This window comes from Sciurus carolinensis, chromosome 1, assembly GCF_902686445.1.
Source record: "Sciurus carolinensis chromosome 1, mSciCar1.2, whole genome shotgun sequence".
Classification (NCBI taxonomy): Eukaryota; Metazoa; Chordata; class Mammalia; order Rodentia; family Sciuridae; genus Sciurus; species Sciurus carolinensis.
This window is the reverse complement of record NC_062213.1, coordinates 89,283,434-89,310,267: the sequence shown is the minus strand read 5'-3', so window position 1 is coordinate 89,310,267 and position 26,834 is coordinate 89,283,434. Positions and strand designations below refer to the sequence as shown.

Genomic DNA, 26,834 nt, shown 5'->3' with positions numbered 1-26,834 from the left:
AGGGTAGGGAAACAAGAGTTTGGGCACATGTGAAATTTCAGATGCCTGTTAAATATCCAACTGGAGATGTGAGTAGACAGCTGGATAGTCAAGACTTGAATTCAGGAAAGAGGTCATCAAAACTGGAAATAGATGTCAAACCAAAAGACTGAATGAGATCACCTAAGAAATCAAGATAAATAGTCATTATTAAGTCTAAGTACTGAACCCAGAGGCATTTCAATATGTAGAAGTAAGAGAGACTTGGCAGCAGCAAGCCTAAGAGAAAGAGACGCCTTAGGATGGAAAGGACCAATAGAAAGAATGGAGTCGCATAGTCCAAAAGTGTCCAAGAAAGAGGGAATGATTAGCTAACTGCCCAATGCGTCTAATAAAATTTTATTTTTTTCAAAAGCAATTTACTTCTGCTGACTCTGATGCCTGACGCCAAGGAGCAGTGGCCTTGCCCCTTCAGGGAAGCCAAGGGTCCTTGTGGCTAAGGAAGGCCAGCTGCAAGCAGAGTGGGGACACAGGGCCACCATGGGGTGGGACCGGTTGCCTTCTGCCTCGTGGTCCTCCTGCACGCTGGTTCTCCACCTGGTTCTCCATCTCGCCTCCTCACCCCAGGCACCACTGCCGTGGATGCCCTGGCTTCCATCAGGCTTCTTTGCCCTCTTTAAAGGTCTATGTTAGTTAGAAAGAGTTCCTTCCCCAGGGGCGGGAATCACACTTGGTTTACCTCCAGTTAACAGTCACAGATTCCGTTCTCTGAGGGCTGCGTGTGATCTTGTTCAGTTGTCCCTTATCTTAAACTCACGGGCACTATACCACACCCCAGAGCCCTGCCTCAGCTCTGCATCTTCACATCTTCAACACCTGTCTCTTGCCCCGCCCCAAGCAAAGCCTGTAGGTAGACTAACTGCTTTATTTATTCAAATTCTGTGGAGCAGCTACTGATGCCAGGCACTTCTAGGCCCTGACGATATAACAGCAGAGGGGGTCCTTCATTCCCCTAAGCTTATAGACTCATGGGGGTAGAAGGGAGCACAGACATTTTCCAAGAATCAAATAAACATTTAGAATTATGTCTGTAGTGACAAAACGGTTGATGATACTTTTTTCCTCTTCTGTTTCTTTTTGAAGTTCTAGGGATTGAACTCAGGGGCACTTTACTATCAAGCTATATCCCCAGTCACTTTAATTTTTTTTTTTTTTAATTTGGAGACAGGGTCTTTTATTCAGGCTGGCCTGAAACTTGCAATCTTCCTGCCTCAGCCTTCTGAGTCGCTGGGATTACAGGTGTGAACCACTAAACATGGTTTTCTCTTTTTCCTTTCCTTTCTCCATCCTCCTTTCTTTCTCCATCTTTCTTTCTTTCAATTAGGTCTCCTATGTTGCCTAGGCTGATCTTGAACTCCTGACCTGCAGTGATCCTCCTGCCAAATATGATGAGATCTTGCCTTGCTTTCCTGATTAACCAAGGCTTTGTGTAAGATCTGATGCTTCTTTGTTCTACAAAGAAGGGAGGGAAACTTCTAAGTCTATAGATGGAGTAAGGTTCATACTGCTACCAGGCTAGAGAAGGAATGTGCTGTGATTGAACTCAGAGCCTCGCACATGCTAAGAATGAGTTCAATTTTAAACACATCTTGTTTGGGGTATCTTACAAACATTCAGTTTGGGTTGGAATTGAAGCCTATCCCACAACCCAAAGGCAACCAGCACCAGGTAGTTATTAACTGCTCTTCATTCACCTATTGAGGTTTCCAAAAAGAGATGCCACCAATGTTCCCAGGTGGGCCCAAATACCACTATGGATTTCCACAGCAGTTTATCACCCATACTGCATAGGTGCCTGGCAAATCTACTGACCACTGCACCATCACTTCCTGGATAACACCTCAGTTTGATATGACAGTAGAAAACTGGTTCCCAGTCAATGAGAAACATCATCACCAAGACCAGGCAAGACATTCAAGTCAAAAATGTACCTGCAAGTCTTCATGTATAACCTTTGAGAGTTCACATTTATCTTCTAGTTAGAGACATTGGGGATCTCCTTGGTAAAAGGGGTGCTACAATCAATAAGAAAAGGACATTTCTAGAAGGCCTTTTGTTCCAGTGCTCAGTCCCCAAGGCTGAGGGGAACTGTCAGCATATGCACTTTGGAGCTTCCCTATGTGTTCATCCTACCTGATATTAAGACCCCAGGATCATCTTCTGTGAAAGAAAACCCCATTCCTCTGGATCAGAATGAAAAGAGCCTTCTGAGCTGTGTGCTTCACAGTGGTACTTCTACCAGTCCAGAACCTGGGCCTGTTCTAGTTAAAGACACACCCCAGGAGAAATATGGGTTAAAGGTCACATGGAAGAGTTGAAGCCACCTATTTGTTTACCTCAGGGAGAGAGGGAAGCTGAGCAGAAAACATTCCTTGTGAAAAGCTGGATTTCTCAGATATCCTTTCCTATTGGTAGTCTCAAAAATTGTTGATTTTTATAAAGTTGCTAAAGTCCTTTTTCTGGCTCATGAGAAACTATATTGAAAGAACAGAAATAACACAAGAGAAAAAATATTTTAATTAGAGCCCGAGAGTTGTAAGGGAGTTAAATTCCCAGATTTGCTTTATAAAACTCCTTGTTTCATAAATGGTTGAATTTTGTGTCATGAGCTGTTCACTTTACATTTTTCTAGTGTTAATTTCTTGAAATTTTAAAATATAGTAATTGTTTAGAATGTATGTAAATAAAGGGTTATAGAAAATTCTCAAGGGAAAAAAAAGCAATTTACTTTCTATTTCAGCATAAGCTTTCTTTTTTGGTTTCTCTCAAATGTTCCTTGATGGGGCAAACCCAGAATTTTTCACTGATCTCAATCAACCCCATCCAGGCACCTTTCCATCTCATGACAGTTTCTCTCCATTTCTTCTCAAAAACCCTGGCTTGGCATTTCCAGGAACAAGGAAGGCTATGACATGAAACACAAGAGTGAAATTGTTTGAATGAGAATAAAATATCTGCTCCAGAATTATTTCTAGGTCAGTTTCTACAGAATAGCTCTCCTCCATCTTCCTTTTGTTTGCCAGGAATTTCAGGAATAAAATTAACATTTTAAAACTGTTCTTTCTATCATTGCCACACTTGTACTACTATGGTACAAAATCTGGGAGACACTTCATGATGTAAATGCCACTGGTTTTGAAGTCAGAGTATTTGGTTCCTGTCCTAGCTCTGTTAGCTGACTGTTCAACATTAAGTATGATATCTGCTATACTTTCCTACAAATTTTCAAAACTATGGGTGCATGTATTGGTTAGTTTTTCATCGTTGTGACCAAAATATGTAACATAAGCAACTTAGAAGAGGAAAGGTTTGTTTTGGCTCATGGTTTCAGAGGTTTCAGTCCATGGTCATCTGGCTTCATTGCTTTGAAGTGAGGCAGAACATCACAGTAGAAGGGCAGGGTGGCATAAAGCTGCTCAGATCAGAGTAGTTGGAAAGTAGTGAGAGAGAGGCAAAGGGTCCAGCTGGAGAAAAAATATATATCCAAGAGCATGCCCCCAAGGACCCACTCCTTCATTTAAGTCCCAATAATGCCTTCTTTTTAAAAATTTACTAACATTGCCAGAGTCTTTGTGACCAAATCACTTTCCAAAGCCCTACCTCTGACCATGGCTGCATTGAGGATCAAGCCTTCAACACATGAGCCTTATTTTAAATTGGGACATTATGATTATACATAATAGTGGAATTCTTTATGCCATATCCACACATGCACATAATCTGATGGATCTCATTCTCCAGTACCTTCCTTTTCCCTCTCCTCCTCCTTCCCACTTCGGCTTGCTCTACTGATCTCCCCTATATTATTATTATTATTATTTGAATTAGTGCATGATAATCATAAATATAAGTGAAACTCATTCTGGAACATTTGTACATGGACATAGCATAATTTTATAGAACAGGAGCCTTTGTGGGAGATTCCAGAGCCAAATCATAACAGTGAGTATTGAATCTTATCAAAAACTTTATCATATCATCCAAGAGGATCACATCTTGTTTCACATTTAATCAGTATGATGGATCACACTGATAAATTTTTATAATATTGGCTCATCCTCATAATCCTGGGAACTCCTGAGAGTTCCACAGAACTCAGGGAAACACATTTACCAATTTATTGTAAAGGACATTACAAAGAGTACAGATGAGTAACCAGAAGAAGTACTTATGGAAGGGTACAGAAAGATCCGGAGTACAGGAGTTCTATCCATGTGGAGTTAACTTGTGCCATCCTCCCTGCACTGAACCATTCTGAAGCTCTCCTTACTCCATATTTTGGGGATTTTGGAGGGGGTATACTTCATCAATAGGCATGATCAATTATTAATTCAATCTCCAGCCTCTCTCCCCTTCTCAGAGGATGGGAGATAGTGCTGAAAGTTCCAAGTTTCCAATTACAGATTTTTCTTTTTGGTCCTCCATCTAACCTTCTATTTTTTGTTTTTGAGTTTCTGAAAGATGACAGTGTATCGCTCCCATTCCGAAACTCTCCCAGAGCCCATCAAGGGTCAATGATGTTCTTAAAACAAAAGGTGCTCCTTCCACCCAGGCAATTACAAATGTTTTAGGAGAAATATATGTATATGTCTTTTTATATCACAGCATCACAAGCAGTATGCATGTATAGTTATCTTGCCTTCTTAACAAATTGATCCCTTGTCATTATAAAATTTCTCTCTTTATCTCTTTGCCCTGAAGTTTTTATTATCTGATATTAATAGATCCACATCAACTTTCTTAAGCCTAGTGACTGAATGATATATCTTTATTCCTCTGTTTACTTTTGACCCATCTGTATCTTTAAGGTGCACATCTTACAAACAGAATAGTTCAGGCTTGGTTTTTTAAAATCCATTTTAACAATCTTTGTCTTTTAATGGGAGCATTTAGTCTATTTACAGTGTGATTATTGATGTAGTTGTAATTAGATCTACCATTTTACTGTATTTTCTGCTTGCTTATTCTCTCTCTCTCTTTATTTCACCATTTCTCTTTTCAAAAAATTTTATTAGAAATTTTTTATAATTCCAATTTAGTGCTTCTGTTGATCTTTTAATTATCACATATGCATTATTTTTTTAGTGTTTCCTTCTTATTGGCCATTTGGATATCTTTTTAACAAAGCATTTGAGTCTATTGATCACTGAATTGTCTGCCTAAATTTTATTGATTTGTAGGACATCTTTAGATATTATAAGATGCCCACGGGATGTGTGAATGGCAAATATCTTCTCCCACTCTGACTTGTCTTTTTATTGTCACAATAATTTCTTTCAGTTAAAAGAACCTTTGATTTTGCTGTAATATACTCTAAGCCTTTGATTTCTCATCTGTAAAAAAGGGTCTACAGCAGTATCTCACAGAGTTCTTAGGAGGAATAAATAAAAGAAAGCAAGGACTTTCATCATAGCTCCAGGCACTTATGAAAGCTCAATAAATATTGTCTACAGTGCCATCTATTTGTCCCCCATCTAATCATCTATTTCCTGTTTTTGAACCTCTGAAAGGTGGTTCTATACAGCAGAAAAGGCAGGCCATAAGGCTTTGATCAAGTTCTAACCCAAACCTGTGATTTCTTTTCTACAACAGAAAATAGTTTCACCATCTTTGAGGTTCATTCGCTTTTTCCTCCTTTACTGGCCATTACTAAGTACATACTGAGATGTCCTGGCTCCTCCTACTGTGAACCCTATTAAAGAGATACTGTTTCACTTTAGTGACTAACATTCAGAGAACGATATGGCTTGTTCCCCAGCACACCTCATCTTCATCTCCCTCCTCTGCCAGTTCACAGGTGAGTCCATTCTGACTGTTTTCCTTATCCTAAGATGTAGCTCCAGGCTCCTGAGTCCACTCTGGACCTCTAACTCAAATTAGAAGGTGTTGCCTCCTCATGTAGCATTGCTTTTTTACCAACATCTGGTCTCTGTAAGAGACTAGAGGGAAAGGAAAAGGAATGGTCCTGGGGGCAAGCTACCTTTTGACTGTGCTAGGAAAGGAAGGGTTGAAAAATGTGGCTCTGGGTATCAGAAGGCCTGTGTTCTAATCCAGATTCTGTATGAATTAGATGAGAAATGTCAAAGCTTCCCTGGTCTTCAGTCTTTATCTTCTAGCCCTTCCTCCTTTAGAGGGCAACTTGAAAAACAAAATTATACAGGTGTATATTTATTTATTTATTTATAAATATATTTACTTAAATATATTTTAATGATTTATGCATAGCAGTATCATCAATGGAAGAACCAGTTGAATTTTTCTCTCTTAACCCAAGCAATCCAATTCATCTCTCTTTAGAAAACCCACTTTTACTGTAGACACTCTAATGACATGGAGAACTAAGGACTTTTATGCATAGGTATGATAGTCTTGGAAGATTTTACTATCTTTATTGTTCTCATTAGGAATCCCATGAGTGAGAAATCTCTCTCTTTTCATCAGATTCGTGGGGTATCACTATATTAAGTCCTCTCCCTCTGAGCACTTAGCATAGCAGTTCATTATGTGTACCCAAGCCTGCCTGAAATAACTTGCCTAAAATCTCACAGACAGCACCTCCAATCCTTTCCTCCCTACTAGCTGACCTAAGTGGGCCACATTTACAGACTCTCACACTTCCTTAAATTCATCAGAACTTTGCATTGTTAGGAAGCACCTAGTCCTAAGCAGGTGGTCTGGAATAGTTTTACTTTAAAAATCACTCCCTGAACGGAAATGATGATCAGAAATGGAACTTGAAGAATGTGAGGTGGGGGAAGGAAAGTCAGGTCTCTGAAAAACCCCAGGTGTCCACCTGAAACCTGAACTGTGCACAACAAGATGGGAGTGTGAAAATCTGTCTTGGGAACTCCCCTCTGCCTGCTGCAGAGACAGTGGGCAATCTTGTGCTATGTACCCATAACCAAAAGGAGTCAGAGATTGTCCTAGAATCTCCAGTGGGCAGGTCAGTGGAAAGAAGCTGACCCTAAACAATGGCATCCTAGGATTGACTTAGTAGCTCTATTTTTGTAGGCAAGTTAGTCATCTTATAAGTCTTATTCTTCTCCTGTGCATAACAGATAATGAAATCTAACTTGCAAAATTATTGTAACCTTTTAAATGAAATCTCAAATGCAAAGCAATCATAATAAAAATCACTACTTACGCTTCTTCTACATCCAAGGTGTTTTTCATACAACTTCCTCATAAGTCTGTAAGGTAGATATTATTATACCTGTTTTACATGTAAGAAAACTTGGACTCTTAGAGGTCAAGTTTCATGGATAAGATCACACAGCTATTAAGAGTTAGAGCAGAGATTGAATTTCCAAGACTAGTGCTTTTTTCATCTTATCAAACTGCCTAGCACTGAACTTGGTACCAGAGAGGTGCTCAGGAAATGTGTTTTTGAGCTTATTCTGCCACAGAGAGAGCCGGTGGGATTTCTTTCCTCTCCAGGTACACAAGTCTAAGTCAGGGAATGGAAACACCCAAGAAGAACAGGTAGCATTGCTTTACTGATGTGGCTATGCCAACAGAAAATCAGTGTGGCCAAGCTCAGAGGGCCCAAGGAGTAGCTCTTACGGCCTTAGTATTCTCATCTGAAAAATGAGTACAATAATCTATCCCCCTCAATTTTATGATGATTAAATGATTCAGTAGTTTTAAGAAGGCAATTAATAAATGGAAAAACATAAAAAGAAGTGAGGGGATATTGCAGGGAGTGTTGCAAAGAATCACAAGAAATAAGAATGAAGTAGTAGGAAATGAGTGGGGGCAGAGTGGTGAGAAGCTTGGATGGGATTATTAGGGTTGGATAGTCAGTGAACATGTGTGGCAAATTGAGAGATTTGCAAGTTTCTCTTCTCCATGTTTCATATGATCTCTCCTGGAGACCATTAAGAAAGGAGAAGTTGGCTAAAGATCAGTAGATTCCAACCCATTTTGTTTTGTTTTTTAAGCAGTGATTTCCTCTTATGCAATAAAACCTTACACAGAAGCAAACACATAAATGACTATAGGTATAGAATTGAAACCTCTCTGATGGGGGGAAGTTCCACAGCCTCCGCACCATCATCATCTATCCCTACGCTCTAGCCCTTACACCTCCCCCTAAGCTTTTAGAAATCATACTGCATTACTCAGACTCCAATCGTAGCAGTTTGAGAAATCTTATCTTCAGAGACTTGGTTCCTGGCCTTCCATGTGCCATTGGGGCACGTCACCCTAACCCGCTGATCATCAGCTTCCTCATCTGTAAAATGGAATTGGACTAAGTAGTCCCTACGATTCTTCCCAGCGCTGAGATATTCTGGTTCTTGGTTTCCTTAAGGAGGGAGCCACAACATGCCAGTGCCTTCATGGCATTCCATCATGAGGCACCAAGTGCTTGGAGAGGTACTTGAATACTGGGCTGGTAAACAGGGAATGGGCTCTACACTCCCTTCCCCTTAAGTCTTCCTTCTAGATCACCATGCCTTGTTCTGGGTGCAGGATGAGGTGCCTTCCTTGTAATCTGGCTCCTTCCCTCCACTCAACTCTTGAACCTTTGGAGAACAAGACAAAGAAAGGAAGTGGCAAGGAAGTAACAGCTAGGAAGCTGTTAAGAAACTGATGCTCCTGATGACAAAAACATCTGAGCCATTGTCCCCTGCCCAAGCTCACTACACTTCCAAAGGCAGGTTGTCTGGGGTATGTTTCCTGCTTTCTTAGCCTTCTGGCTCACTTTGCTCAGAAGTCATCCACAGATATTTTGGGATATCTCCTTTTTTCACTTTTAGCCATACTTGCAGAAGTAAGACCAGAAAATGAGAAGCTGCCTCAAGGCCTGACTATTTCAGCAACTCTCCTCCCCCTTAAATCCCCCTCTCACCATGTCGACAGGCTGCTCTGTACTTCTCAACGTGCTTTCAGATCCATATTTACACTTTGACTTCCTCAAATTCCTGGTAAATTAAGGCATTATTTTTCCCCCTATGAGAGTTCCAAAAACTGAAACTCAAAGTGGTAAGTGGTAAACACTTCTTTGTGGTCTTGAGAAAGTCACTTAATCCCAGTGTCTTAATCTATAAAGTACAGCTTAACTTCTCTCTCGTTGAGTTGTTCTGAGAATCAAGAAAGATAATGCCAGCCAGGTGCATGGCATATGCATGTAATCCCAAAGGCTGGAGAGGCCGAGGCACCAGTTCAAAGCCAGACTCTGTAACTTAGTGAGGCCCTAAGCAGCTTAGCAAGACTCTGTCTCAAAATAAAAAATAAAAAGGCCTGGGAAGATTGCTCAGTGGTTAAGCACCCCTGGGTTTAATCCTTGACGCCAAAAATAAAAAAGAAAGACAATGCCGTTAAACTTACTTACAATCTACAGAGTGGCACCTAGTATTCATAGTTGGAACTATGATTATGGAGGAACCAGAATGGAACCCAAGTCTCCTGATTATCAGTAAGACTAGAACCCTTTTTTGTATTGCTGCATATTGGAGGGTGGGGGCATTTAGGCCATTCCTGTGCCCCTTTCTGGTAAAAACTCCATGACTCCCTCACCTATGACCTCATCATGCCATGACTCTCTGAGAAGGACCCCATGATGTAATCACCTGTCTCTGGGAAGGGCCCCAGGACTCCATCTAGGACCTAATGCTTGAGACCAGTCATTGGCTAATTCACAGCAACAGGATATGTCCGGTTACCACCCAGGGATACATTTCTTTCTGGAGAATTTTGAAAATGAAGTAACATAAGTGGTGAATTTTCAGAGCATGGGTGTAAAAAGAAGTGTTAGAGACTTCTTTGGGGAAGGATTTTCAACTGGACTTTATGGTTTTGAATAAGATTTATTTTAGATGGACAGAGAGGAAGATAGAACACAAAAGTAGCAAGAAGTAGGAAATGAACTGACAGGAGACAGAGAAGGCCTGGCTGAGCATCTGCTGGTAGCAGTGGGTAGCAGTCTCAGGTTTCATATCTTTTCACAGCATTATAGCATCATCCTGACCTTAAAGAAAAAGCCCTGGGTTTTCTCACAGTATGACCACTTTAGGTCACGTGGCACCCATTGTGCCAGAGAAGGGCTATCACTGCAGCTGAGTGCTGTCAATCCTACCAAACCATTTGGCTGATACAAAAGTGAGAAGGGGATAGAATGGATGCAGAGGAGGCAAGTTACAGCATTTACTGCTCTAACTCTAGGAAAGCAGCCATCTGGAGAAGATGGACGAGTCTCACAGTGATCCAGTGCTCCCGGGCTTTTAGGCAGATATTGGTAGAGCTACTCATTCTCTAGAAAGTCTTCTGATCCCACAAGTCACATTAAGACCTTCTACTGTGCATCCTAATAGTACCTGTTACTGTTTTTTTCATCACACATGTAGTTACTTATTTAATGACTATCTTCCAACTCCATGAATGCCAGAATCATGACTGTCTTGCTCCCCAGTTATATCTTTGCCTGCTAAACAAATGCCTAACATAAATGTGGAAATAAATAAATTCTTGTTAAAGGCAGAAATGACTGAATGAGACAAATGTGACCTGCTTAGATATGGTAAAATACTGTGGAGTTACACACCAGAGGTGGCAAAGCCAGCAGAGAAAGGGAGCTTCAGTTAAGCCCTTGGACAGCTGAACAGAAAAGTTTCTTGTTTCTGGATCCCTTTTTCCAGTCAACTGAGAACAAGAAATAAAACGTGTTAGGTCTCACCAACCTGCCCCTTATCCTCTGAACCCATGTTTAGGAAATGGCAGGAAGTTACTTTCCTTTTTCATTAGTCTTCCTGCCATCCTGAAAATATACTTAAGATAGGACAATATACTCCATCTGGTTAGTGTTGTCACTTTGCCCTGTGTCATCCTCCAATTTCTTTCTAAGGTACAATTAATTTGAAGGCATTTTTAATACTCTCATGCAATTCACACATGTGGCATTAACCCTGAGCAAATAGCACCACATATGGAAGATTGAAATGAGTAGTTGCTCATGGCTTAAATGCATGCATGCACACTAACACACAAAACCCATTTACCACTTAAGTGGTTTGGATGTGGTCTGTCCCCCAGAGGTGCATGTGCTAGAAGCCTGGTGTTCAATGTGGTGGTGCAGAGGTGGTGGAAACTTTAAGACATGGGCCTAGCGGAAGGTGTTAGGTCACGAGAGTGACACCTTCAGAAGGAATTAATGCTGTTGTCTCAAAGTCAACTCTCTCAAGAACAGGTTGTTATAAAGCAAAGCCACTCCACATTGGCCTCTTCTGCACAAAATTGGTTTTCTTTCTGTTGCTCTGCCTTGTTGCAATCCACCCAAGAGATCTCTCACCAGAGGCCTAACAGATGATGCCACACAATCTTGGACTTTCAGCCTCCAAAACTGTGAGCTAAAAAAATCTCTTTTCTTTATAAAATACCCAGTCTCAAGTATTTTGTTATTGCAACAAAACATGAACCAATATGCCCCTTAATGCTGTCCCAAAACCTAATGTGAAAATGAAATTGCTCAAAGATTGCCTAAATCCAGGAATTATACTCCCTTGGAGACAAGGGATATGCAGTATTTATTTGACTTTAAAATATTTACTCTTTCTAACTCTATTGCAGAAGTGAAAGAATGAATGTATTAATTAATCAAAAATTCAAAATAAAAACTTCTTTGATACCCCTTGAGATAATTAAAGAGAAGGCAAAAAAAAAAAAAAAAAAAAAAAAAAAGAGAGAGAGAGAGAGAGAAGGCAGTCTAAAAGCATCCTGGCCTTAATATTAGAGAAGTAGGGAGAGGAGCTTTTTAAACCATCAGATTACTTAACCAGATAATTTGATAAGTCTTCAGGGAAACAACACATATATTATATGCTGACTAATAAATTATAGGGGAAAAAAGTTTTTAAAATAGGAATTTGCTCCTATAATATGTTTATCCAGAAAGAAAAAACAGTACTTTTGGAGAAAAATCTAGCAAACAGTTGGTAGAGACCTCAGACCTGGAATCGAAGGAGTAGTTCAACATCTGATTTCCTCACCCTGGGCACTGGCAGAGCAGCTTACGCATGAGGGCGAGTCACTAAAGAACATGAAGGGGAAATGGGGTTCAATGATGCCCAAGGACTTTGGACTCGACACCTGAACTCTGTAGCTGTATGGGGAATGGGAATATGGAAAAGAAATAGAGTTGATACTAATGCCACAGTGCCTTCATATTGAGTGATAGGTCCAGATTGAGTCCAGGTTCCCAGAACTGAAGTGACATTGGGCTAAGTCCTCAAAGCATCACCCACTAGTTCTGTCCTTTGGATAAGTTACTTAATTTGTCTATTTATTTATTTATTTATATCTCAGATTTCTTATGAAGTCAGATGTTAACAAACTTTTTCTATTAAAAAAAGATAGTAAATAAGCTTTGCAGACAATATGATCTTCATCAGAAGGATTTCTATTGCAACTACTCAATTCAACCTTAAAATTGTAAAAGCAGTCACAGAGCGTATGTAAATAAAGAAACATGTCTACGTTTCAGTAAAACTTTTTTACAAAGACAGGTGGTGGGTCAGATTGGGTTAGAAGTTGCTCATCCCTGAATAAAAAAGACCAAAATGCCTAATTTGCAGGATTGCTTCAAGTATTAGGCATAATCTTACAATAAATGTTTAACACAGAGTAAACCTTTATTACATGGCAACTATTATTATTTGGGAACTATTACCAGGATAGTTGAATTTTAATAGGAAATTAATTACTAATGAAGTGATTTTGTATATTTGGAGAGGTCAGTACTAAGTGGTCCCAAAGAAATTTGTCTTTTTTTCTTGTCATGCCTTACATCATCAGTGCAGGAGTAGTAGAAGATATTATGGTAAGAGAGTAAATACTGAAATCAACACAGCCTCAATGCTTGGTTGGTTTCTCAGGGCAGACTAGGTACACAATGCATAGATAGGGCCCACAATAGTTTAAATTTCTTTTGAAATAAGAAGAAAAGGAACATAACAATAATAAATGTAATGAATACAGTTTAGATTATGTTTATTTGTTAAAAATTTAATCCATTTATTTAAGTGAATATAGTACATGAGTTACAAACTCTCACTTCTACCACCAGCGAGAACTTTTCCAGATCGCCCCCATTTCTTCCTTGAGTATTTTACATTCTATAGTTTAAAGGTTATTGGTGACATAGTCTATCTGTGGGTCTTCCCTGAGAGGCACTGGGCGAGGTCCAGGAAAGTCACTTATTCTTGGAATAGGGAAACAACCTCACCCACAGTTGCTCCTCCACGCCACTCACCAGCCACAGTACGAGGACTTGATCTCCTGAGAGATCGGTCCCCACCTCACCTGCCACCAGAACAAAGTGAACAGTCCAAACACCCAAGGCTGTATTCATTTTCATACCAATGCAATCAAAAGCTATAAATAATATTTAGGAATATTCCTTATGGAGGAAGAGTCAACAAATGTAAAAGTGAATGTAGTCTTGCCCTGGCAATCATAATACAGCTGTCAGCATCCTACAGTGTAGGGTTTTTTTTTTGTTTTGTTTTGTTTTTTGATACTGAAGATTGAACCCAGGGACACTTAACCACTGAGCCACATCCCCAGCCTTTTTTGTATTTTATTTAGAGAGAGGGTCTCACTGAGTTGCATAGGGCCTCTCTGTTGCTGAGGCTGGCTTTGAACTCCTGATCCTCCTGCCTCAGCCTCCCTAGTCACTGGAATTAGTGTAATTCCATGTCATGTTCAAACACAAGGATGGGATCCTAAATGGAATAGGTTGCACTTCATGTTTGTAAAATATTAAAATACACCTTACTGTCATGTACATCTAAAAACAACGAATAAAAAACAAAATAAGTAAGATCGTTATTGGGCCCAATCTAAAGTCTCATTGCCCCAAGCAATCCTAAGTTTTTCCCTCAAGTTTTAGTAGGTAGAAGATGACTGAGTTCCTACATCTGCTTACTGAAAATGCTTGCTTGGCTGCTCTGAAAGTTCTTAACTATTTCTCACTTGGAGTCACATAATCACTGATACCTTTTGAAAGTCATGCTCTCTGGGGTAAACCAAGACTGCATTGAAACAAAAATTTCTTGTGACAGTAACCCCCAGCTATAATTCCTAATAGTTTGGGATAAGTTATTATTATCACTAGGAACACATAGCTCCAGCTCTCACCATCCTGATCCATGATTGCAAACCATTGCCCACATTTAGCAGGCTTCCTTTAACAGCTTTGCATTCAACTCTCTCTGGAGCTATGTGGCAATTCTAAGGGAGGGACAGCAACCTCTCCACTACTCACAGGAACCTGTCCAGGGTGGAGTTGGGCTTTACAACAAGAGGTCTTTAGGAAAGAATGGGGTCATCTGCAGTCACCCTTTGCAAACAAAGAGTTCTGATCCTAATTATTTCTTGTGACTAAGGTTCCGAAGGGCCTCCCAGGGACTACTTGGGTTAAACTGAGAGTTTTTCAGGATCTTCTCAGGACCCAAAGGGGATGGTGAGTCTTTGGTGGCAAAGACAGGGACTCAGACTTCTTTTCTGATTTTCTGTGTCTACAGCCTCTGGAACCCTGATGAAGAAGGTTGGTGCCCTTGGTGGATCTGTGACCTTTCCTGTGGAATCTACAGTAAAGCAAGTTGACAGTATTGTCTGGATCTTCAATGCAACCACTCTTGTCACCATACAGCCAGCTATGCCAGACAAAAAAGCCACTATTATAGTGACCCAAAATCGTAATAAGGAAAGGGTGGTCTTCCCAGATGACAGCTATTCTTTGACACTCCTCAAACTGAAGAAGAATGACTCAGGAATCTACCGGGTGGAGACATACAGCTCATCCTCTCAGTCACCCTTCACCCAGGAATATGGGCTGCATGTCTATGGTGAGCAGAGTCAGTCCTAGTGGTGGGTAGCTGCCTTGGTGAGAAGGTGTGCTCCTCACACAGTAAATGTTCCAGCACAGGCTGGATAAATATTTGGTGAGAATATGGGAGAAGAAACTCCTGCATGGGTGAAGTAGATGTAGCTGACCCCTGAGATCCCTGCTTACTCAGATATTCTGTAAGAGACTGTATGATGTAGTACTTGGGCAACATGGGAAGTGGCACTCACACAGATCTAAGTCAAATGCTTGCTTCACTATTTACTAGGTGCATGGCCTTAGCCTGGTTATTTAATTTCTTTGCATCTTGTTTTCCATATCTGGGAAGAAAGCAATACCTACCTTAGGAAGATTATTGGATATAAGCAATAATCCCACCCCCTAACTAAAGATTCTAAGCGTTTGTGAAAAAGACATAAGGACCAAAAAGAAGATAAAAACTGGGTACGATGGTACATGCCTGCAGTTTCAGCTATTCATGAAGATGAGGCAGGAAGATTACCTGAACCAAGAAGTTAAAGGTCAGACTGTACAACATAGAGCCTGTTTTGAAAAAAAAAAAAATATTGGTTAAAAGATTAAAAATATCCACTCTGTTTCAGGTATAGCTCCAGACCTAGGAACCCACCACCCAGGGAAGTTGAATTTACAAAACAATTACTCAACAACTCAAGAAGACTAGATGCCTCACTCACCCAGCTACAGTATCAGGCAAACCAGGAAATGGGCCTCTAGACCATGCACCTCAATCTACATGTCCTCCATAGGGACATGGGTTGAAGGGAATGGAAGATGTATATTCTACAGGCAAACTAGCTGGGGGATGGAACAAAAGGGCACATTTCAATAGCAATCTTTAATAGCTCAAATCCGAAAGTGGAGAGAGAAAAATGATGAATGACAGACTTGATCTCACCAATGAACCAACTGCTCATCCTTGGGGAATGTATTTCCACTCCAATACTGTTCTCTCCTAGAGGGAAAAAAAAAAAAAAAGTAGAAGTCTCTTCAAGGAAGCCTCAGGACAATAAGTGATGGCTCTATCATTGTTGCATAATTATTTCTTTTATTATTGTTATTGCCACCATTGTTCTTGCTATATAGTCTGGAGTGAAAACTAAGTAGTTCCCTTTCCCAGGTTCTGCTCTGAATTGCTGTTTCCTCTCCACTCTGGAACTCCTTGGGGAGGCTGAGGTTCAAGGTATCCAAGGATAATTCAGACAAAGAAGAGTTGTAGGCATAATTTCCATCCCTGGTTGTTCTTTCTCCTTCACAGAGTACCTGTCAAAGCCCAAAGTAACCATGGGTCTGCAGAACAATAAGAATGGCACCTGCATAACTAATCTGACATGTTCCATGGAGCAGGGAGGAGAGGATGTGACATACAGTTGGAAGACCCTGGGGCAAGGAGGCAACAAGTCTCATAATGGCTCCATCCTCCCCATATCCTGGAGATTGGGAGAAAGGGACTTGACCTTCATCTGCACAGCAAGGAACCCCATCAGCAGCAATTCCTCAAGTCCCATCCTTGCCTGGAAGCTCTGTAAAGGTGATTGTCCCTTCTTTTTAGGAACCTCTGGTCTAAGTAACTGTATTTCTTCAATTCCTTGTCCCAAAAGAACAGGCCCTGTGTGAAAAGTGGAGGCCCGTGTGAAGCCATCAAGCTAGAAAAAAAGTGACAGTTGCTCTAAAGTTTGGATCATATTTCCTAGGTTTCTCTCTTCCCTATTCAAACCTCTACTCTTTCTCTCTTTAAAGATGCTGATGATGGTGGCTCATATTCCTCCCTGGTCTTACCGTATCTTCTGTTGGTGCCCTTCCTGCTCTGCATCCTTGTACTGGTGCTTTTTTTTACTATGAGAGAAAGAAGAAAAGGTAGGGCATGTATGATTTTTGTCCTCACTCTCATTCATCCATTATCTTCCTGATTTATTTCTTGAGTATATATTGAGCTGTGTGTAAGGCTTGGTGCTAAGGATCCTGAGATGAAGAGGTCATAGTCTCTGCCTTCAGGAAGCACACAGTCAGCCAAAACTCTTGGTTCTGGATCAGAGAGAGTGAGAGCTGGAGTCCTTGCCTTCTCTCCTGGAATGAAGTCTCACTCCTTTCCTTCCTTCAGAGAAAGTCACTAATGCAACTCTATACTATTGACTCTGCCCGCTGACATGGGAGGTGATGGCCTTCAACTCTGATGCTTCCACAGACCAATACCCTCCAACCAGTCCTCCTAGCTTCATCCTTGTCAGAGTCCCCAAACTAGTCCCAGTCTTCTCCATTGGTTCAACTCCAAGATCTCTCTTTCCTCCCCACTACAGTGTAGACACACTCTTACTGGAGAAGCTGTGCTGTCTCTCTCCATGCTACACCCCATGCTCTGGGTCCCTAAGCCCTGCTGATGTAGCTTCTTGGGCTCCCACTGATACTGTCTATGTAGAGTGTCAGGAAGGGACCTGACAGACTTTGAGACTTCTCTTCCCTGTTAGAAGCACTTTGAGTATTTCTGACCTTTTCTGCTTTCCACTTTAGCCACCTTGGTCCAGAGATCAGGAAGTGATGTTATGAGGGTGACTAATTCATTCTGATTTGTCTAGGATTTTCCTAGTTTTAACACTGAAAGTTCCCTGTCCCCAAAATCCCAAGTAATAGGGCAACTGAGATGGTTGGTGACCCTAAGTGGGCCATCTGGTTGGGGTGGTGGACCAAGAGGGAGGGTGAGTGGTCAGAGAGGCAGGTTTTAATTCACTCTCAACTTTGTTTCAGAGCCCACTGACGGTGAAAAAAGAATGGACATTCATCGGGAAATTCCTAATGTCTGCCCCCATTCTGGAGAAAACACGGTGTATGAAGCAATTCGCTATGCTAATGTGAGTCCTTTCCCTTTTTTTCTGGGACCTGCTCCATCTGAGACTTGCCTTGCTTCACTTAAGATTTTTCCATGGGTTTGGTTAATATGGGAATGGGGAGGAGGAATTAGGATGCATAGCCCTGAAAACCCAATGCACCTGTATCTCCCCCAAGTCTTTATGGGCAGAAGTGAACTCACTCCTGGAGCACCTGATTCTGACCCATCAGGAACATTCACACTATGAATGTTATATGAATTGTCCCTTCCTTTCCACAGTTCACAGTGACCTCTCCAGAAACCTGATTGCTCTTGCATAAGGCAGTGGGTAGTGAAGTGTGACTGTGGTGTGATGTTTGAGTCATGTTGTCAGAAGACTCAAGTAATGCCTCTTTCCTCTGGGTTGACTCCAGGGTTGACTCACAGCTAACAAGAGTTACATATTTTATAAATTTTTGAAATTCATTTTAACTGCACAGAACAAATAATGCAATAAACAAACCTAAGAGCATAAAAATATTAATTAAATCAATGCTGTGACTTCCTAAAAAAGTTATTCATAGTCATTGTAATAACAATCATCAATTAGAGCACTTCCCATGAGCCATCTGTTTTCCAGAACCCTTTTTTCATCTTCTCCCATCTCTGCTTCTCCCTCCCGAGATTGAGTTTCTTTCTGATCTTTTCTTGCTTTCTTTCCCTTTTTTTTTTTTTTTTTTTTTTTTTTGTGGTACTGGGGATTGAACCCAGAGGCCCTTTACCACTGAGACATACTCCTGGCCCTTTTATTTTATTTTGAGAAAGGGTCTCTCTAATTTGATGAGGCTGGCCTCAGGCTTGAGATCCTCCTGCCTTAACCTCCCAAGTCACTAGGATTATGTGTGTGCCATCTCTGGTCTTTTCTATGTGACCCAGGGCAGGTGATGATTTCTTTTGTTTGTTGTTTGTTTTTTATAGAAAATTAATGCAGAGGAAGATCCACTAAGTACACTTTATTCCACTGTACAGATACCAAAAACGGTAAGAAACTTTAGAGCTAAGTTTTATCTTAATTGTTACATCCCTTCTCCTGGTTCATGTTTAGATTAAAAAGTCTTAAACCTCAGGAATCTCATATTTGCTGGCAATAAAATGTACCCCTGGTAGTTCCCCATTCTGTTTGCTTAGGGTTACACAAGAATATGGGGAATAGAAAAGAATTCGGTTTCAGGAGTCCAGATGAGGGTAATCAGGAACAAACTGAATAGGGAAGAGGTTCTAGATGGGAACGATAATCAGGTTTTTGACTAAGGTCATGGGTGAGGGAAAGGCCATGGGTGAGGGTAAGACCCTGGCTTCATCTGTGCCTGGGAGGAAACAGATGATCTGTGCGGGGAGGGACTCCAGCCCGCTCCTGAGCCACCAGCAAACCATAGAAGGGAGAAATTCCCTTTTCTTTCCATTGATCTAGTTATGTTTCATCCTCCCCCTACTTCAGCTAATGTGGTAAGATTTAAGGCTCATTCTTTCACTGATGATGTATGGGAAAAGCAATAGCACCTTCTTAACTCCTTTCCCTTCCTCAAACAACTGAAAAGATGGGGATCTCAAAGGAAGTTTGCTTAGTGGCATGTCTAATTCATTAGACATGATTCTAATGAATTATTATAAGAAAAGTTCAGTTCAATAAGTATTCAGCAAGATAAAGATGGGTTCATCTTAAAGAACAGTTTCTCTAAAGTAAGAGTGATTGAACAGTGGGAGCAAGTGTAGTAGAGGTATGGGTTGGGTTGGGTAACATTGGACATAGTGAGTATCTGGGATGCAGGGTCTTCTGTGGAAGACCCAGATCCCTGCCCACCTCTAGCATTCTGCTTCCTCATGTCTGCCTATAGGTGGAGAATCCCTGCTCACTGACCACCAAACCAGACCCACCCAGGTTATTCGCCTATGAGAATGTCATTTAGACAGCAGCATACTCCCTCAAACTTTACCCCAGAAGAACTCAAAAGAAATTCATCCACTGGTCCAGAAATATCAGGAACGTTGACTTCTTCCAGGAGAAACCATTCCTAAGCTCATACCTTTGAGTTTAAGAGTTCATAGTTCTACCTACTGCTGAGAACTCTCCTTAACCCAGAACCTATATCCCTTCCCATGTGAAATGTGACTGAATTTCTCAGTCAATCTCCAGAAAAGGCTAAGTATCTCTACTGACATGTAAATGTATATTAATATCAGCCTTTGTCATATTATTGATGGCCCCAGGACAGGGCTTGGAGTCTCATTCCAGACCAGTCTTTGGAGGACAGAATATACCAAGAGTCTGGTTGCCAGGAGAGCAAGAAGGCCAGGTCAGACAGATGTCCAGCAAAAGCGAGTGTAGCTGCCAAAAATGAATGAATAGATCATCCACTATGTATGTGGCACTGTTGAACTTAATTGGGAAGACATATTCTCTGCTTTCATGAACCTGACCTCTCATGAACTACTTTTACAGATAGTTACAGCAGACTTGACACAAATTCCTATGTATCAAATTCTGGATATACAAAACTTGAAAGTCAAAGCTCATAAGAACAGGAAATTCAGGTAGACTGGTACATCCACAGAGAATTGTGCATGGCCAAAAACCAGGACCCCACCCCTACTCTCAAATCTTCTACTGCCACCCCAACGTATGTCTGGCTCAATTGGTACTCCTATACTGCAAGTGGAAAGCCTAAGCCTCCTTAAGACCTGTACAGGAGCCCGTCTCAATGCAGAAATCCTACAAGCACATTTTGGATCTAGTATAAGAGACCTAGGGAAGAAGAGTCTGGTGGATTGATTACTTGGAAAATTTTTATATTGTTTAATTTGTTCAAAAAATATTTATTGAGAAACTCTGCTAGGCCACTCTGGCAAATAAGTGAGACATGATTTCTACCCCTATAGGTCTCACCTCATTTTTAGTGAAGTGGAAGAGACATGGGGAGTGTGAACAGTAGGATTGCATTTGATGTGTTCCTCATACATATCTTGAATGAAGATGTCAGGAAGGGAACAGAGTTCCAGGGCAGGGGGTATAAAATAAGGTGGACAAATTGTGCGTTTAAATTTGTGGAAAGAGAAAATATCTAGGAGGAAAAAACATTTGACTATAAGATGGCCAGGTTAAGAGAAAATAAACTTGCAAGAGAAAATAAAGGGGAGGAGAACAAGAGAATGACCTGAAGATGATGTGAGAGGAGATGAAAGTAAAATATAGATGTAGGTGTGGGAACTAACCCCATCACCACCAAGAGGGGCTGGGCTGGACCCACCCAGAGCTGGGCAGCTGTGTCCTGCCCAAATCACAGCATGATAAATACTGTATTTATTTCTACAAATTTATAGGGGGATGGAGGAGGAGAGGTCCTTTTAATAAAATCATCATGCTTTGAGGAAGAGGTGTTTTTCAAATTCTTACAAAAGTAGTGGGGGGGGGGGGGTAGGGGACATAGCAACACTTGGAAAGAAGAACTATTTTATTTAATTGTAGCACCTAAGTGGAAGCCAGAACACAACAGAGTAGTTATGTGACCCACACTGATACCACCTTAGCTGTGATACTGTACCACATTCTCAGGGCCTGGAATGAGCATTAAGTTTAGGGGGAAGGGCGAAAGTGCATAGTAAAACATTTGGCAATCAAGATAAATAATATTTTACTGCAATCTTTGAACATCAAAAACAGTACAAAAAAAATCCTCCATGGCCAAAATATCATAATGTTAAATAAAGAAAGAACCATGTCATGTCAATCTGGAGACTAAAAAGAATCAGAAATTCAGCAATACTGATTCTGTCTTTCATCAAAATTCTTGTATTCTGTTTGCTAAGCTACATCATTTCTCCTCTTCATCCCAAAGCCAGGTGGATCTTCAGGCAAGAATGTGAACTCCCCAATGGTCTAACTGACCAAAAAAGAAAAGCCACAAACTAATTTTCAGTATCCTTGAACTGATGTCATATAACCTCTCTGAGTGAGGCCTCACCAGACCAGAGGTCAGGTGTTTGCCTGACTCTAACAGAAAAAAAAGTATCATTCAGATCTTACCATAATTTTTGCACCTGCCCAAACCTCCCAACAACAGATTAGTCTCCTAGGAGCTCCTCACTCTCCCCACCTCAACCCTACTCTGGCCCCACAGTCCTTTGCTAAGGGACAGTTTCTTTCATGCAAATTGTTCCACAGGTCTTCATAAGACTCCCATGAATTGAGCTCATCTGAGGTGCTCATGTGAAATAACAGAAGGTGAAATAGAGACCAAGAGAAATGGAGGGACTTGCCTAAAGTTTCAGACGTCAGTGTAATACAAAGACTAGAAAACAAAAAGGAGTGCCATTCCACCGCCCTACCTCTGCAGAGGAGGCAGGCAGCCAGGGCTTCAGAGCTTAAGAGAGATGAGTGCCTCCTGTCAACACAGAATGGAGGAAAGAAAATAGCTTTGGAAGTGAGCCTGGATTCAGATTCCCTCATCAGCACAGTGACTCTGGCCATGGACTTGGGCTCTGTGAGCCTTTGCCTTCTCATGGGTGAACACTGAGGGGCCTTTCAACATGGGGATTATACGAAACAAGTGTGAGTGCTTGGCACATAGAAGGAAATTCATACATGGTACATGATAATTAAGAAAGGGAATAGTACATAAAAAATGGTCACAACTTCCTAAAGCAATTTAGGATAAGAAATGGAAGCACTAAAATACAGAATCAGTCCTTGAAAGAAAGATGTCTGGTTTATAGCAAAAGAGGAGCAAGAGGAAGAGGAAAAGTGGGAATTAGCTTCCCTCAGCGTGTTGAAAGAATTTAAATACAATGGTGGTTTAATAGACAAAAATTGGATTAAGAATTATCCTGTCTCGAAATCAGAAAAATGAGGAAGTATACTCCATTTATGTATGATTTATCAAAATGCATAAATTCATTCTACTGTCATGTATAACTAATTAGAACAAATTTAAATTTTTTAAAAGTATAGTCAGAGGAGAATTAAGGTCTATTTCTCTTCCTTACTACAAAACCCTATTGTCATAGACCTCAGTGAATAGTATTCTTTATTGTCTTTGTTCTTTTTTAAAAAGGCACTATAACAATATAAATACATATCCAATTACAGGGAAAAAGGCATTATAAAATTCACATACAAAAATATGCACTGTGTTGCTATTTGCATTAGTAAAATTCTGGAAACAAATTAGAGTCAGACCACAGGTAAAGATTAAGTAAACACAAACATGAAGAATTATAGGTTATCAAGCTAGAAAGTGTGACATGGCAAGTGAAAGTAGAGTGTAAAGTTCAATGTGCTGTATGATTGCAAATATATCCAAAAGACACAGAAACCTGGAAAAACTTGGAAGGGAATACATCAAAACATTAATTCTGGTTGAGGAGAATGAAAGTGTAGGTGACTTGGAATTTTTTCTATCTGTGTTCATTTTCCAAATGCTTTTTAATAAGAAAGTGTGTATTATGTAATGGAGAGGAAGAACTTTTAAGCAGAAAAAAGAGGTGCTTCACCAAGAGAGGTTAAGGGGAAAGTCAACCCTTACGTTAAAGGCGTTAAAGGCGTGGGTAGGAGGATGGAAAGTGTCCCCTGAGTGAGAACAGTGGGCAGAAGGGAGGAAGACCCCCCAATGATGATCAGAGGAAAAGATTAGTCTGCCTCCACGAGGGTAGCTGGGGGCTGTGGGGAGCCTTAGGGTATGAGGCAGGAGGGGGAGGGGGACTGCTAGGCTTTAGAATGCATCCTTCCTGCATATGCTCTTTCTCCTGGGAGCCAACTCAGATGGCAATTAGAACTGATCCTCCTAATTATGATCCTACCACCCTTTTAAGCCAGTGGCTAAATAGGGGTCCCGGGAAACCAATGGATCTGGAATCTGGAAACTCCCTTAAGATCTTTTCCCAATGCTGACTGCAGATAAAGACTTCCCCTCCTAAGCTCAACCAGCAGGCAGAGAAAACCACTAGCCTGCTAGGGTGAGAAGTCACACCATCTCCTGAGGTGTGGCTGAAGACTTGTGAAATGAAAGCAATAGGTTCTCAAACACTGAAACCTGATCAGGGGGAAAAAGGTGAGAGAAGTTAACTATATCATATCAGGAAGGTGCTCACTCATTCATGCATTTATGCATACATGCATTCATTTATTTTTTTCAGCAGTACTTATTAAGCACCAATGAATGCCAGGCACTATCTTTAACATAGGAAATACAACAGTGTGCAAAAATGAGTGTCCTGCCCTTAGGATGCTTACTTTCTAATGAGAGAGGGCAATATTCAAATTATCTTTCAAATAACATGGCAGCAGAAATGATTGCTAAGAAAGAAAAATGTGTAGTGCTAGGATACCCTACAGTGGAGGATTTTCTTAGGGTTGAGGAAGGGTCAAGGAATCTCCAAAGCTATAAAAATTGAACTGAGCTCTAAAGATAAATAAGAATTACTAAAAAGAAGAAAAAGAAGTGGAGAGGGTGAAAACCCCTTTTTAGTCAGACGGAAGAGCCTGTGCAAAGGCCCTGTGGTGAAAGGACCTGAAACAACAAAAATCAGTGTGACTGGACCAAATGGTTGTGTTTTTAAAATTTCATTAATTACAGTCTGAGAAGAGATTTATGGGGTCAAGTCTGGATACAGGCAAACTTCTCAGAAGGCTATCACAGTGGTCCGTGAGAGAGGTAATAGTACATTGGACAGAGACGATAGGATGAAAATGAAGAAGGAAGGATGGATTTGTGAGATATCTATGGAGACTGCTGTATCCAGTACTCTTCAGGGATGTTTGCTGATCTGAGAGAAGAAACCAGAAGGCTAACCTTTGTTTATGAGAGCCTCTTGGGACTAGAGGGACAAACTTTGGAGTCCAGAACCACCATGATTAGTGAACTCACTTGTCTCTTTGACCTGGGACTCCAAAAGACTTAACCTAGGAGAAAATATAAACAAGAACCACACCAGTCATTGCCAACTTTAAGACATCTGTGTAACCAAGAAAATCTCCAACTTGGATACTGTATTAAAAAGAACCAAGATTGCTAGTGTCCTTGAACCTGTCAGAAACAAAGATAATCTCTAGAAGAAAACAAAATTATTAGGCTTCAAGTTTTTTCTTCAGTCTTTCATAAACAATGTCTATCACACAATCAGAGATAATCAGACACATAAAGAGGCAAGACCCCATGAACAAGAAGCTGGTGGGGAGAGCCAGAGACTGCAGTCCAGGATATAGTACAACCCTTTTCCTTTATCAAATCTGCAGAAGAAGGAAAGAATTACCGAAGCCTCCTCAGGTCACATATTTGTGAACAAATTTTAAAGGTGCTTTGAGTTCCATCTGGCTATAATTCTGAGCATCCTGTTTATTGCTATCCATTAAGAAGATGGGCAGTAAGATACAAGAATTGATGTCATAAAATTGATAATATTTAATACAGTATTGACTATATGTCAAGCATTATCCTAAATGCTTCATATATGTATATGTGTATTTATATACACAAGTATCAATTTATTTAATCCTCATAACAAACATAACCTTTTACAGATGAAGATACTGAGACCCACATAGCCTTTCATCTTGTTGGGTTTTAGTGGAATTGTTGTTGTTGTTGTTGTTGTTGTTACTATTGTTTTGGGCTCATACATATTACTTCAGTGGACAGCATTAATTAATATTAAATTGATTATTTTAAAGTAAATGCTACTATTAGACTTTTTAATTTTTTAAATTTTGATTCATTGTACACAAATGGGGTACAACTTTCATTTCTCTGGTTGTACATGAGGTAGAATCACACTATTTGCATAATCATATACGTATATAGCGTAATGATGTTTGTCTCATTCTATTATCTTTCCTTCCCCTGATCTCCTCCCCCACCCTCATTTTCCTCATTTCCATCCTTCCTCCAATCTTGCCTCACTATTAGTCTTTACTAATTAGAAAAGTCATTTTTTTTATTATGGACCTACCATATGTTCCCCATACTTCTAGGCACTCAAAATCAAGTGGCAGATGTGGATATCATCAGACACTGAAAGATGAGAGATGCGTAAGAAAAGAAACCTGTGGTGAGCTGGAGATACAGCTCAGTTGGTAGAGTGCCTGCCTTGCAAACACAAAGCCCTGGGTTCAATCCCCAGCACCACAAAAATAAAAACAAAAGGTGTGTTCAAGATGCATAGGGGACTATATTATGCAGGGTTCTCCTGAGAAACATCATCTATAGGATATAGAGAGAAATATGTATAAGAGATTTATTATGAAAATTGGCATTATACACGAAGAAGACCAAGAAGTCTCTGCCACCTGTAAACTGGATACCAGGAAAGCCAATGGTATAATTCTACAGTCCAAATCTGAATGCCAAGAATTGGGGACAAAAGTCATAACTTCCAGTCTAACTCAGAAAGCCTTAGAACCAGGAACTCTGATGTCAGAGGACAGAAGAAGATGGATGTTCCAGTTCTAGAAGGGTGATCAAATTCACCCTTATTCTGTCTTTTTGTTCTATTCAGGTCTTCAACAGATTTTGTGATACTCTTCCTCACCGGAAAGGGCGACCTTCTTTGTTCACCCTTCGAATGCTAATATCTCCTAAAATACTCTCACGGGCACAACTAGAAATAATGTTTTACTCTTGTCCGACCATTGGTTCACCTGGTCAAGTTGACAGGCAATATTCACCCTCACAAGTTCATGCCTTGTTAACTTAGCACTCATATCTATCTTCTTAATCTCCGCCTAAAAACAAAGTAACAGGTATCAGGTGTTTTGTTATAGTAACACAATAAAAACTAACACAGTCTTAGTTCCAGAAGAAAGAAAGCTTCCACAAAGAAAAGTAACCATGATTCCATTGAACTGGAAATTAAGTCTGACACCTGGACACTTAGGACTTCTCAAACCTCTGAATCAATAAACAAAGAAGGGAATTAAGTCATAATTCAACCTCATGTGATACAACAATCTTGCATACTACTGAAAACACATTAATTACTTTCCTAGAAAAGGAAGTAAAGTCCTTGAGTGATGTTTGTTCTTCTGATATTCTGCAACCTAAATACTATATAAAATAAACAGTACTTAAATATTGATACAAA

The 26,834-nt window shown here is 40.4% G+C and overlaps 1 protein-coding gene and 1 pseudogene across 5 annotated transcripts; both read left to right on the top strand.

The window, feature by feature from the left end:
* The first annotated feature begins 1,755 nt into the window (after positions 1-1,755).
* LOC124985840 (RAD9, HUS1, RAD1-interacting nuclear orphan protein 1-like) lies at positions 1,756-2,417 on the top strand (annotated as a pseudogene).
* Positions 2,418-5,768: 3,351 nt separating this feature from the next.
* Positions 5,769-26,834, top strand: Slamf7 (SLAM family member 7). 5 transcript variants are annotated; one of them, XM_047520516.1, is made up of 7 exons: positions 5,769-5,836; positions 14,559-14,882; positions 16,158-16,430; positions 16,640-16,756; positions 17,642-17,745; positions 18,681-18,743; positions 25,726-26,834. In XM_047520516.1, the coding sequence occupies exons 1-7, from the start codon at positions 5,782-5,784 to the stop codon at positions 25,774-25,776; spliced, it is 987 nt and encodes a 328-aa protein (XP_047376472.1). In that variant the 5' UTR covers positions 5,769-5,781; the 3' UTR covers positions 25,777-26,834. The 5 variants fall into 5 exon arrangements, with proteins under 5 accessions (XP_047376472.1, XP_047376494.1, XP_047376490.1 ...); XM_047520538.1 differs by lacking the exon at positions 25,726-26,834 and adding an exon at positions 21,922-25,429; XM_047520534.1 differs by lacking the exon at positions 25,726-26,834 and adding an exon at positions 21,600-25,429.